General features: G+C 47.8%; 1 protein-coding gene and 1 long non-coding RNA gene across 2 annotated transcripts; one reads left to right on the forward strand and one right to left on the reverse strand.

Moving 5' to 3' along the window:
• Positions 1-5,121: 5,121 nt before the first annotated feature.
• On the reverse strand, positions 5,122-7,863 carry MED18 (mediator complex subunit 18). Its single transcript, XM_074856974.1, has 2 exons — positions 7,724-7,863; positions 5,122-7,471 (listed from the first exon to the last, which is right to left on the reverse strand). The coding sequence occupies exons 1-2, from the start codon at positions 7,794-7,796 to the stop codon at positions 6,918-6,920; spliced, it is 627 nt and encodes a 208-aa protein (XP_074713075.1). The 5' UTR covers positions 7,797-7,863; the 3' UTR covers positions 5,122-6,917.
• LOC141938317 (uncharacterized) lies at positions 7,430-11,371 on the forward strand. Its single transcript, XR_012627201.1, has 3 exons — positions 7,430-7,517; positions 10,534-10,664; positions 11,163-11,371. It is a non-coding gene; the product is annotated as an uncharacterized LOC141938317 (long non-coding RNA).
• Positions 11,372-13,523: the final 2,152 nt, after the last annotated feature.

Consider the following 13,523-nt stretch of genomic DNA (forward strand, 5'->3'; position numbering starts at 1 on the left):
TTTCAGAAGGATTTGGATTATTTTCTTCCATTTCTTAAAAATTTCCAGTGCTGTGTCGCCTCATACAATGACGTCATCAATGTATTGCAGGTGTTCTGGAACTTCACTCTTTTCCAGTGCAGTCTGGATCAGTCCATGGCAAACGGTGGGGCTGTGTTTCCAGCCCTGGAGCCGTCGATCCCAGGTGTACTGGGTGCCCCTCCAAGTAAAAAAAGTAAACTGTGGCCTGCACTCTGCCACCAGAGGGATTGAGAAGAACATATTAGCAATATCAGTGGTGGCATACCACTTTGCTGACTTTGACTCCAGTACCTACTGAAGCTTTAGCATGTCCGGCACGGCAGCGCTTAGCGGTGCCGTGACTTCATTCAGGCCCTGATAGTCTACTGTTAGTCTCCACTCTCCATTAGACCTTCCCGTTGGCCATATGGGCCTGTTAAAGAGTGAGCGAGTCCTGCAGATCACCCCTTGGCTCTCCAGTCAACAAATCAGCTTATGGATAGGAACCAGGGAGCCTTGTCTGGTGCGATATTGCCACCGGTGCGCTGTTGTAGTAGTGGTTGGCGCTTGTTCTTTGACCCTCAACAACCCCACAACCTAAGTGTGCTGGGAGAGACCCGGCAAGGTTGACAGCTGTTTAATTTCCTCCATCTCCAAGGCAGCTATACCGAAAGCCCACATATACCCCTTTGGGTCCTTGAAGTACCCTCTCCTGAGGTAGTCTGTGCCAAGGATGCATGGAGCTTCTGAGCCAGTCACGATGGGGTGGTTTTGCCGCTCAATCCCTGTTAAACTCACTTTGGCTTCTAACATAGTTAGCTGTTGGGATCCCCCAGTCCCTCCAGGAATACAGATGGGTTCTGCCTCTTTATAACTATTTTTATTCTTTATTCTTTCTTTTTATACCTTTATTCTTTCCCCCTAGGTAGGGGGAAAGAATCCCCGTTCGTGATTGTTTTTTCTTGCAACGCACGTACGCGCTCTTCTAAGATCAAGGCAGGTTTTCCCTCCCATTTTCTCAAGTCTTCTCCGTAGTCATGCAGGCAAAACCACAGCTTCCCCTGTGGTGCGTACCTTCTGTCTTCTCTGTCTTGAGCAGGGACACGCTTACTTCTCATAGCTGAGATCCTAGTCTGTGCAGGTGGGGAGTAGGACATATCCTCTTTGAATTGTTGTAACTCCTGGGACAGTTTCTCGGCTGGTGTGTCTGGCAGCCTCTCCACAGCCGTGACAAGGGAGGAACAGAGACTTCCTTTGTCTTGCTGGAGCTGGCGAGTCAATTCATCTGCCATTGGTCTCTCGTCGTCTCTCCAGTCCGTTACTGCTGATGTGTTGGCATGCGATGATGGTGCACTCTGTACAAACTTCCGACACGTGGGCTGGGTGCGTTGGACTTCATCTGGATCTGCGGGTAACTGCTCGTTATCCGTATCATTGTAGATCACCTCCGGCACGGCTAGTTCCCTCAGGTATTGGATACCTCTCTGCATGGTGGTCCGCTTGCTTGGGTGACATACAACATCTTCTTTGAAGGGATACCTTTCCCTCATGCCTCGCAGAAGTCACCTCCAGAGGCTGAGGGTTTGTGTCTTTTTTCCAGTTGCTTTGTTGATGCCCCCCCCTTCCCTAGAAAAGGATCCCAGCTGCCTGGCCTCCCTACCCTCTTAATTCCAAGCTACTGCCTCCGTGATCCCAGCATAGGAGCAGCCAGGTGTTACATGTGCTCGCCTGGACGATGGCTGAAATGCTTTTGCAGGTCTTGCAGCTCAGTCAAGGGTAGGGACTGGGTGATGTACTGGGTTTGTGTGGTGGGGTTTTTGGTAGTGGGGGAGGGGGCTGCAGTGGTGGCTCCCTGTGGGAAGCTTCTCAATGCTCCCCCACCAGCCCCGGCTCCAAGTCAGACCCGCCTCTGGCCAAGGTCGAGCCTATTAGTGGTGGTGGCTGCACCTCTGTGATAACCTATGTAAGAAGGGGAACCTGGGAGGTGTTTTTAAGATGTGGTAACGCATCTCACAGTCCCACTCTGTCTGTTAAGTGGTGGTGGTGTTAGCGTTTGAGTTAAAGTGATGTTCTTTTTCTTCCCTGAGTCTGTCTTTTGCCCGTGACCATAATGGGTGAGCCACCCCTCCCTGTCCTTAGCTCGATTCCCGAGCCTCTTGCTTTATTTTCTCCTTCCCGTTCCTGAGGGGAAAGGGGTGACTGAGCAGCTGCATGGTGCTCAGTTCCCTCTGGGCTCAAACCACGACAGGTGATTACCTCTGGTTCTGCCTCTTCCTCCTGTTCTTGTGATGGCCCTGGTTCATAGTCATCTCTTAGAAAGCACAATGGTCGTCTTTTTTCTATTTGTTCTGAATAGGAGCAACTGATACCGTCAGGGGTTGGTTCTCTGATTCAGCTGCAGCGTCTGTTGCAGTTGTTGTTGGAGTAGCTGCAGTGCTTGTTGCTGGGGCTGGAGGGGCTGCAGTGCCCGTCACTTTATTGTCAGATCCAGAGGCCTTCTCTTCCCCTGGAGGGTACTGAATAGTGTTGAACAGGGCTCAGCAGGCATGGGCCAGGCCCCAGCACACGCTGCAGTGGTTTGTGTCTCTCTGGAATTGCCAGCGTGACGGCGTACTTCTTCCAAATGTTCTACTAGTTGTCCGCACTTGTTCAAGGGTAAAATTCCAAACCATCGTAGGTGCCCACTGACCTAGGTACTTGCCCATGCTATCCCATACAACCTGCCGCTCATAGCTCTCCCGCCTGGGGTAGGTCTCTGGCTGATACTCTTATATAGTTACTTAACCCTGAACAAAACCTGAACCACGTTCAGGGACATCTGGCTCCTAGCAATAAGACCATGTTAGTTTCAGCAGTCCAAGGATATTGAAAATGTTTGAAATTCTCAAACGCTATTGTAATTAGCCTGGAGGAAAAGGGGAGGGTGAAGGAAGGTGTCTCCCCCATGGACTGGCTCTGGAGGAGAAGAGCAAAGGGTGTAACTGTTAACCCTTTCCGCTAGATGGTCCCCGAAGCACAGAGGTGACGACAGTGCTGAGTACCAATACCGGACTAGTCCCATGACTGATAACCTTATTGTGCCATAAATCAGAGTTACATAGTACAGCAAAGCAAAAATCTTAATCCACCTCCCACGGGTGATAAGCAGCAGCATGGGGACTCTCTTGCAGAGAGCTGGGGATGAGCCTCTTTAGCCAAGTAACAAGCAACAGGACAAGAGGGAATGGCCTCAAGTTGCACCAGGGAAGGTTTAGACTGGATATGAGGAAGCATTTCTTTCCAGAAGGGGTTGTTTGGCGTCGGAATGGGCTGCCCAGGGAGGTGGTGGCGTCCCCATCCCTGGAGGTGTTCAAGAGTTGCGTTGACATAGCGCTGAGGGATATGGTGGAGTTGGGATCTGTCAGTGCTAGGTTATCGGTTGGACTGGATGATCTTCAAGCAACTGTTAAGCCAATATAATGAATGCTTATAACCAATTTGTTGTAACATGGTCTGGTCAGATCTGACATTATCTCAACCCTTCGTGCCCCACGTTGGGTGCCAGAAAGGACTGTCATGGTTTAAACCTGGCCGGCAGCCAAGCACCACACAGCGGTCGCTCACCCTCCCCTGCCCGGGGGCTGGGGGAGAGAATTGGAGGGGTAAGGAGACTCATAGCTTGAGATAAAACCAGTTTAATAATTGAAATAAAATTATAATAATAATGACAATAATAATAGTAATAATAGAAAATACAAATGATTAATGCACAATACGATTGCTCACCACCCACTCACCGATGCCCAGCCCCTTCCTGGCCAGTGACCCCCAGAGAATAGAAGAACCTGAAACTGCAGTCCTAGAAGCGAGAGAGCAAGCTTCCCAGTCAACTCTTACCTGTATACTGAGCATGACGTTCTAGGATACAGAATATTCTACTGGCCAGTTTGGGTCCAGTGCTCTGACTCTGCTCCCTTCCATCTTCTTGTGTACCTGCACACTAGCAGGACATGGGAAATTGAAAAATCCGTGATTTCTTAGCAACAACTGAAAGCATCAGTGTATTATCAACATGCTTCTCATACCAAATCCTGTAGTAGTCCAAAACACAGCACTATTCTAGCTACTAAGAAAATTTATCTCCATACTAGCCAAAACCAGGACAGGTTTAAACTAATTCTCATTAAAAAGTACTATTTTATTCTACTTAATTCTACTTAAAAAGTACTAAATTATCATTTTTATTTTCGAGAACTTAGACCAAGGAATAGTCAGACCTCTTGTCACGTCAGTTAGGAACTTTCCATTCAGTCTCCTTTTGCTTTAGCTGATCTGCCTGAAACTCCATGTGGGATTTTCGTCTCTCTCACCATTACAGTAACGTTAGGACTCTGCGATTTGTTTGCCTCTCCACTTAGAAAGAAACTCAGAAGGTAAATTACCAAGTAAGTTCCTTTCAGATGCAACAGGAAGGACTTGCATACTTACTGTTTTCTGTGTATGTGTCTTTGTATTTGTGAGCACCTACCCTTTGAAATGCTGGCATACAACGTTCATTTTTGGATCCACTGGGCTTCTTTCTAAAATTTCATGTCACGAGAGAGAAGCCATGGATTGTGGAAGTCTGTGGCAAGCAACTCCTAACCAGTGTTATAGTGACAGGGTATGACAACAGCCCTGGGGATTCCGACCCACGGGGGTGGGACTGCAACTGAATCAAGGTGCAACCCAGCAAGTTGAGCTCCCCAGTACAGGCAGAGCTCTAGGACTTACCCCTCGCCCCCCAGGAAGTGTTGCCCTGTAACAGTATCCTAAAGAATTCCAGAGTCGAGGGCTGGGATAGTGAGGATAGTGTGTTGTCTGATGAGGACAAGTACTAACAGAGGAATTGTAGGTATGTCCATACCCTCCAGAAAATATTTCCAGTCTAGGTAACTAAGCAGTCACATGTGTGATGTATTCAACATAATGGCGTTCTCCAGACAGTGCTCATTTTCTTGTCCCCATGCCCTGTATCTAGACCCTGCATCAGTGGAACACTCGAGACACTGCACTCGGTGAGCACTGATCCAGTTGTCATGGTTTATCTTGGCACTAATCCAGTTGTCATGGTGACTTGTGGAAACACGACTCCACAACCTATAAGGTTATAAAGTAGGTATGTTTATTCAGCGCTGAGACGCATGGGGGATCGCTCCACCACAAATGTGCGCCCCTCTCGTGGCACCTTGTCTTGGCTTTATGCTACAAAGCATCACATATTCATAATATGCCTATACATATGCATGACCTATCCCCACTTTGTATTATAATGAGCCTGAAAGTCATTTTCCTATGTTCCACCCCGGTCTCCTCCTAGTCGCCTCTGCGCAGTGTGTCCCAGTGGTCATGGGCTGGGGTCACAGAGGTGAAGTAGCTCCTCTTCCTCACTGTTGAACTTTTTACCTCCGTTCCTTGCGCAGTCTCTGTAGCCTCCTGGACTCAGGCCGGACCATAGGGTTGGTTTTGACCAGTTTTTAGGGCTGTCTTCCTATTCCACCAGGAAGCGTTCCCTCACAGCTTCTATTAATCAAGGTTTCTTTATTGTTCTGCTCTCTGGCCCATCAACTATGATCTATTACCCTATTTAAATTTAGTTATCTTTTAACTAATGGGCCTCTAGCCCCTAACCTAACCTCTAAGCCTTCCATCTTTATCTCTAAACTAAGTTATATCTTCATTTCTTAAGTGCCTATTCTCTATATCCTATTTTAATTTCCTAGTTCCCTATCTCAATGGCTTATCTTGTCCAAACTCTGGTGTTGAAAATGCAGCTGTTAATTTAAAAGGCTTTTTTTGAAGCTTTTTGTGGGAGCAGTCTTTGCCTTTAGCTGTTTACATAGAGCTGTGTGCTGCTAAAGGGTGGCAACATCTCTGACAGGGGTTGGTACAGTTTAGTAATGGGTAAAATGGTTGCCTTCTGTAAAGAACTCAAGAAATTTAAATAAGTTTCTTTATCTTTGTTGGTTTTCCCAACCTTTTTTTGTTTGAACTGTATTTGAAAACTCTCAAACCTAATTCAAACATCACTGAAATATAGGGAGGGTAACTAACCATCCTACTATCAAGAGAGGTGCTAAACAAAATCATCACTAGTTCAATTAGCAGCTATATGATGATCTTAACTGTTTCATGTGTCAATTTTCCATACTTCTGTCAGATGTGAGGTCTAATAATAAAAAACCCATGTAATTTACTGCTTTCTCGTTAACTAAGACTGCCATACCCCACTTCAGTGAAAAATATAGAAGATGATTAAAAGATTCGAAAACCTCTTGCAATTGTTAATATTGCTAAATTGTTTTCCAGTTCTAACTGGTTATAAACAGAAACAGTTGCACTATAAAGTATCTTGTGGCCTAGCTGTTCCTGTTACATACCCTACTACTTTACTTTTCTATTGTAAATAGGTGTACACTTGCTCTTTTATACGCAATTCCTGGGTTTATGCTTGTGTTAAATTCCTCCTGCATTAAAGAATATTAACTTCATGTATTACTGGAAAGAAAAATTTTGCATGACTAGGTAGGATACAGAAATGGTGCTTTAAATAAGCAAGCAGCACCAAGATGTGGGTACACAGAAGGATGAATTCCATTAAGTCTGACATTTTTGGACTGTTAGGCAATATGCTTTCTAATAGGTATCTCCCCAACAGGAGAAGTAAAACTATCAATATTAGCATTTACTGATGTTTTGAATGGCATTAAAGTGTCCACTTTTGTTCACATCCACAGCTGAAGGAAAAAACACTCAGTAACTGCAACTGGGAAGAACACTGACATGTAGTCCTTTATTCCCCCCTCCCTGTTTTGACTTGCCCTCAAAAGGAATTTTAGAGAAACACCCTCTTCAGCAATACTAACAGAAACCAATGCCTTAACTGCCCAGTTTTTCAATCACATTAGCCTTTTGGGGTCAATTTTTTCCAGGTGCACTAGAGGCTTCAGTTGCTCAGCAAAGTTTCTCATGTCATCAGAAACAACATCCTGTCCTGCTGGTGCTACCACGTTGAGCTCCACCAGGTAGGAGAGGGAGAGTGGCTCAATGCTCTCTGTGTTTCCCGGCATTAGAATGCGGAAGATCTTGTACACCACGATCTTCATGATGCCCTTGCGGAACACGTGCCCTTTGGCCACAAACTCGTGGTCCATGCGGAAGCCCATCTCCACCAGAAAGTCCGTCAGGTTGTCTGAAGTAGCGATGTCTACGCAGTTGCGCACCAGCGCGTGGCGGTTCTTGTCGCCTATTTCTGGCTGGCCCAGGTAGCGCAAATGCCAGGGCATCCCGCTTTTGTCCATGGACCGCCGTGCCCGTAGCACGAAGGGGCTGGCCTGCTGCCCCTTCAGCAGGAACACCATCTCGTGGTCCAGAAAGGTCTCCGGCTCCATGTTGTCGCACAGGCCGCGCAGGCGGTGCAGCAGGCTCTCCAGGCTCTGGTCCAGAACGCTTCCTGCGGCGGGCGGAGACAGCGACTCGGTTACCCCCTCCCCTCCCGGGTGAGCAGGGCTTTCGCCACAGCGTGGGCCATCGCAGGCCCCCGCAGCCCGCCTGCCTCCGGCTCCCTCCCCTCGCCCCGAGGCCCCTCAGACCTGCAGCTCCCCGCGGGCGGCTCCTCGGCCGAGGCGGCAGGCAGGCCCGCGGCCCGCCGGGCGCTCTCCTCGGCGGCGGGAGGGAGCTGCCCGCCGGCCCGCCCGCCGCTTACCTTGGAGCAGGTACTCCATCATGTTGATGGTGCCGCCCGTGACGGGCATCATGGTAACGGGGGGCGCCTCCATGGTGCGGGCCGCGGCGCTCGGGGCCGGCCGCGGGCGGAGGGCAGACGGCGGCGGGAGCGGCGCGAACGCGGCGGGGGCGGCAGCGCCACCTCGCGGCCTGGCGGTGCCGCACGGGGCCTGCCCGTCCCGTGGGGCCGGTGGCGTCACCTCCCCTGAGGGCGGGCGGGAGCGGGAGGCCGGCGGGCGGGAGCGGGAGGCCGGCGGGCGGGCCCGGCGGTGTGGGGTCGCCGCTGCTTCAGCCGAGCGGTGGGCGGGGTCGGCCTGTCGGGGCGGCGGGAGGGGCCCGCCCGTTAGCTGCATCCACAGCGCTGGGCCTCCCCTCCGGTCTCCTGCGCAGCGGAAGGGGTAGGCATCAAATTCTGTGGAAATGTCCCGGTTCGTCCCTTGCTGCCTGTCAGCCGGCAGGTGTCGGTCCGCTGGGCTACGAGAAGGTACAGCAGCAAAGGGGTCAGGGCACCACGACACGGCGGGCTGGCTTTCAGGCACCTGCGGCGTTATCGGGGGTGAAATAGGAACCATACATTGGTTTTGAAAGGCGGAAATCCAGCCTGTCGCGTTTCTCATCCGGACATAGCAGGTTTTGCACTGTTTCTAGACGGAAACCCCTCCACTTTCAAAAAGTAGCAGGAAAGCCCAGTAATTATCAGTTAAATTTGGTCCTGCACATCCCAAAACTAGAGTTACAAATTTTTCCTTAGCTGTTTTTATAACAAGCCTTCATGCTGCACAGAAAGTAGTATGTCTGTCTTTCCTTTATCAGTATAATGGTATCAGCAGTGGTGGTGTACCCTGCCTCTAAATAAATTATATAAATATTAGCACAAGCCAAACACCTGCAAATGAGAAATGGCATAAGTGTACTCTCCCAGGGCAGTAATAATTTGTTTCAGCCCTCATATACCGGAGCTAGTTTGGTGTACAGCCATGCGGTTGAACTGGGGTGACTTCAGGGACACAGTGCAATCCAGGAGGGACCTGACTGTTGCTGAAGCTGCAACTACACCCCAGGTAGCTGCCACAGTGCTGACGCACTGTACGTCCTTCCCTGATTGCAGATGTTGAAATTGCCTGTGTTGAAATTCCCTGATTGCCTGTGTTGAAATAAAGGAAGAAAATGGTCAACATAAGGTTTGGGTGATGGTTTAAAAGCTTCCTTACACTGCTAAGAGCAAAAAGTAGGTTTTCTCTTATGTACAGATCAGCTTGAGTTAATGTGGTCATAATACAGTTAGAATGAAAGAATATGTATTGAGAAAGATAGAGGTAAAAATGAGTAAAAAATGGATGTTAGTTTTTCACAAGGGATAGTTTCTGAGGTTCACTTCTTTCTGTGGTGATACAGATTACCTCTTCTGCCTAGCTGAGGTGCATGGCAGCATTAGTACAAATGCCTGAAAAAAACTTAAGAGGATGTCTACTTTTCTGTTTTGAAATGCAAATTCTTTTAAATTCCCCAGTTGCAGCTACATCAAGTAGTTCTGCCCCATAGTCTGAGGAGCTATGCAATAGTGCAATGCAGAAACACGTTACCCCAACCTGGGCAAACCCCCTGTAGGACTGGACAAAATAGGTGAGCAAAAGTGGTTCCCCTCCCGCCCTTGCCAACATCTCCAAATCCCCTCACCAGTCGTTTAAAAGACAGCAATGACACAGTCCTGCAGCTGCTGAGCTGCTTGTCACTGTGAGCTTGGAGGCTCTATAGTGCACTGCCATACCTTAAAGGTATCTTAAATTCTGCAGTTGTTGAAGATGAGATGCAGCACACACAAAGAACAGTTGGTCAGACAGATGGAGGAGGTGGAAAGAAACAGAAATGGAGGGTAAACATCTTATTCCCAGCCACCTACCTAAATTCTGTTCAACTCCCTTTAAAATCCTTCTGTGATGGTTTAGTCCCTGCCAGGGTCTGAGACCACGTGGCCGCTGCCCCTGCCCCACAAAGGGAGTGAAATACAAAGCCCCGGGCTGAGATAAGGACAGGTTTAATACAAGAGTGCGACAGCAACACAACAAACAATAACAATAACAGTGATAACAACGAACAGAGTAAAGTATATACCAATACAGCAAAGAGAGAACCGGCTGCGCCAGCCCACGCGATCACCGATTCTTCCCACGCTCGCGCCAGGATGTGACATCAGCATGGCATATGAATAACCCGGCTAGAGCTTCCCCCCCACTGCTGGGGAAACTTAACCCTATCCTAGCTGAACCAGGACACCTTCTTATACACCTGGCTGCGTCAGGGAAATGGGGTGCCTGTGCAGGGTATCACAACATCTCAAGTGCACAGAGCAGAGCCCCCCTGCAGAGCTCCTGCAGGGAAACGTGAAATGTGCAATCCAGCCATGTTCACACATTGAAATAACACAAACAGTAGGGACGGTCAGTTGGATATAAACTAGATATAAAGTTTTTTTCTTCCTTGTTACTAAAACTTGGATTGTTTTTCTCACTCATCTCACAGGCTTTGGGTCGAAATCCCTGGTTTTGTCACCTTTATCGATCACAATTGCTTTCAGACTAAGTGTACAGCACTCTCCATTTGTTGGTGGTGAATTAATAGCAAAAAGCCTTCCACCCCACAAATCTGTGTGCAACCTTGTTGAAATTAATTACTCCAGTTATGTGACAGGCAATTTATATAATGAGTTCATTGCATAATTTATGTTTTTAAAAGTTCTTGTCAAAATTTCAAGGCTAGGATTAGTCATTAAGTGATTTTCTGTCTTAACAGGTAACTCAAGGACATTGGGTTGTTCTTAGCCATTTCACTACAAGCAATGATGTGTCAGTAGCTGAGGGACTATCTTAATAAAGGGACTACATTACGGCACAAAGACAATAAGAGAAGACAACAAACATCAGGTAATTGATGACTTATTACCAGCCCCAGTATGATACACATTATGATTCATTCCTCTCTACCTTGCAAAGCAGGAAGATCTTTCAAGTGAGAGAGTTCAATGAGCTGGCCAGCCTGGTGGCTTCCAGACTTGGCCCTGTTCCTAAACTAGTATTACCAAAGCAAAAACTAAAGTTGCATCTAGTTTTCTATGCTATATGACTGTGTCTTCTGGATTTTAAATGACCAGTTTAGGGTGCTTTGTTAAATGTTAAAAGAAGCTGATGTGAGAACATTTCTTTAGTGAGTGTCCAACTCTTTAGACTTACTTACCCAGAAATAATTTTCACATGGGAAAACCAAGATTAACCCTGAAAAAGTGTAATTCTGTTTAGCCAGAAACTCTGCCAGCAGTGGTGTCTCTCCATGTGCCTGACAGACCTGTCCAATTTTTTCACTAATGAAGCATTCTTTTAGAGCCATTACTCTCAAAAGTTGAACTAATTTTAACTGTTTTACAGAATCACAGAATCATCTAGGTTGGAAAGGACCTTGAAGATCATCTAGTCCAACCATTAACCTAACACTGACAGATCCCAACTACACCGTATCTCTAAGGGCTATGTCGACCCTACTCTTAAACACCTCCAGGGATGGGGACTCCACCACCTCCCTGGACAGCCCATTCCAATGCCTAACAACCCCTTCTGGAAAGAAATGATTCCTAATATCTAGTCTAAACCTTCCCTGGTGCAACTTGAGGCCATTCCCTCTTGTCCTATCGCTTGTTACTTGATTAAAGAGACTCATCCCCAGCTCTCTGCAACCTCCCTTCAGGTAGTTGTAGAGGGCGATGAGGTCTCCCCTCAGCCTCCTCTTCTCCAGACTAAACAACCCCAGTTCCCTCAGCCGCTCCTCGTACGACATGTGCTCCAGACCCTTCACCAGCTTCGTTGCCCTTCTCTGGACACGCTCGAGTAATTCAATGTCCTTTTTGTAGTGAGGGGCCCAAAACTGAACACAGTGATCAAGGTGCTGCCTCACCAGTGCCGAGTACAGGGGTAAGATCACTTCCCTGTCCCTGCTGGCCACGCTACTTCTGATACAAGCCAGGATGCCATTGGCCTTCTTGGCCACCTGGGCACACTGCTGGCTCATGTTCAGCTGGCTTGGCTCATTTTTAGTGTTAAACTGGGCCAGCTCACACAGACCTATGCCAGCTCTCACATATAAAAGAAGGGGAAGGAGCTGGACTGTATGCACTGCTACACTAGTACTTGGCTTGTTTCAAGTACATTTTCTAAAGAAGTTTTATCCTTGGCAGCATGGTTATGCCCATGCACAGTGTATAAAGCAGCTTGATTGGGTGTGGGCTGTGGGCAAAACACTGATTGAACAATCAGTGCTGGGCAAAAGAAGGTAGCAACATTGCCTACTTGTTTTGAGGGCGAAGTAAGGTTTTTAGGGCAACTTTACATGGTGACTGCTTGTCTGAGGTTGTGGATTGATGATGACGCGGCCTATGGCATACATGTACTCTAGGATTGCCTTCCATTTGCTCTTGGAGACCAGCATTTCATTACAAGGGAAGTGGGAAGCAATTTGGCAAATGGTGGTGTGGTACCAGGAGGAGAGCTAGAAGCTACAGACCTACGTGACTGGTCTTGCTTTGAGCTTGATAGACTTGCCTAAGTCTGGTCTTTCACCCAGTGGTCCTAGAAGACTGGTCATTGGCATAATTTTTATGGCATGGTTATTTCATCCTGATGTTCTAGCTTATGAAAATGGACTGACCTTGTACAGTTCTTGCCCAGAAGAATAAAGTAGGTAAGGCAGAAGTTCTTTCCTGTGAGGGTGGTGAGGCACTGGCACAGGTTGCCCAGAGAAGTTGTGGCTGCCCCCTCCCTGGAAGGGTTCAAGGCCAGGCTGGACGGGCCTTTGGGCAACCTGGGCTACTGGAAGGTGTCCCTGCCCATGGCAGGGGGATTGGAACTAGATGATCTTTAAGGTCCCTTCCAACCCAAACCATTCTGTGATGCTAAGAGGTGGTCTTTATTTGGCTGTTGTGGATCTCACCAGATACAGACACCACCTGAAGCCCAAGCTGTCATCTCATTTCAGCTAGTGTCATCATGCGGCATAAACCTTCCCTGACCAAAGCCAAAGGGAGACACAACCTCAAAACTGGTAAGCTATGCCCCAAAAGAGATGGAGGTGAAAATCTATCTTAAAATCACTGTGAGTAGTAAGAGCGTTCACTCCATCCCAAAAGGCATCTGAAAGGAGTCGGAGGACGGAACATCTACCACAGCTTTTCTCAGAGCTGTGTTAACTTTATGAGCAGGGTTCATGCCAAGGATGACAATTGTCCAAACAGTGCTGTGCATAGACACACCCAGAGCCCAGATATACCTGAACGCTCCTCTGAGAAAGCAAGTGTCTTGGTTTCAGCTGGGATAGAGTTAATTTTCTTCCTAGTAGCTGATACAGTGGTGTGTTTTGGATTTAGTAGTAAAATAACATTAACACCACAGTGATGTTTTTAGTTGTTGGTAGGTAGTATTTCCACTAAGTCAAGGACTTTTCAGCTTCTCACACCCTGCCAGTGGGAAGGCTGGAGGGGCACAAGAAGCTGTGAGGGGACACAGGCAAGAGAGCTGACCCAAACTGGCCAAAGGGATATTCCATACCATACAGCATCATGCTGAACAATAAAACTGGGAGGAAAGCTGGCTGGGGAGCTGCTGCTCAGAAAGTCAGCCATTGCATTGTGCATCACTTGTTTTGTGTATTCTAATTCTTTTATTATTATCATTTTTATTATTATTACAATTATTTTCTTCCTTTTTTGTTCTATTAAACTGCCTTTATCTCAACCCATG

This window comes from Strix uralensis, chromosome Z, assembly GCF_047716275.1.
Source record: "Strix uralensis isolate ZFMK-TIS-50842 chromosome Z, bStrUra1, whole genome shotgun sequence".
Classification (NCBI taxonomy): domain Eukaryota; kingdom Metazoa; phylum Chordata; class Aves; order Strigiformes; family Strigidae; genus Strix; species Strix uralensis.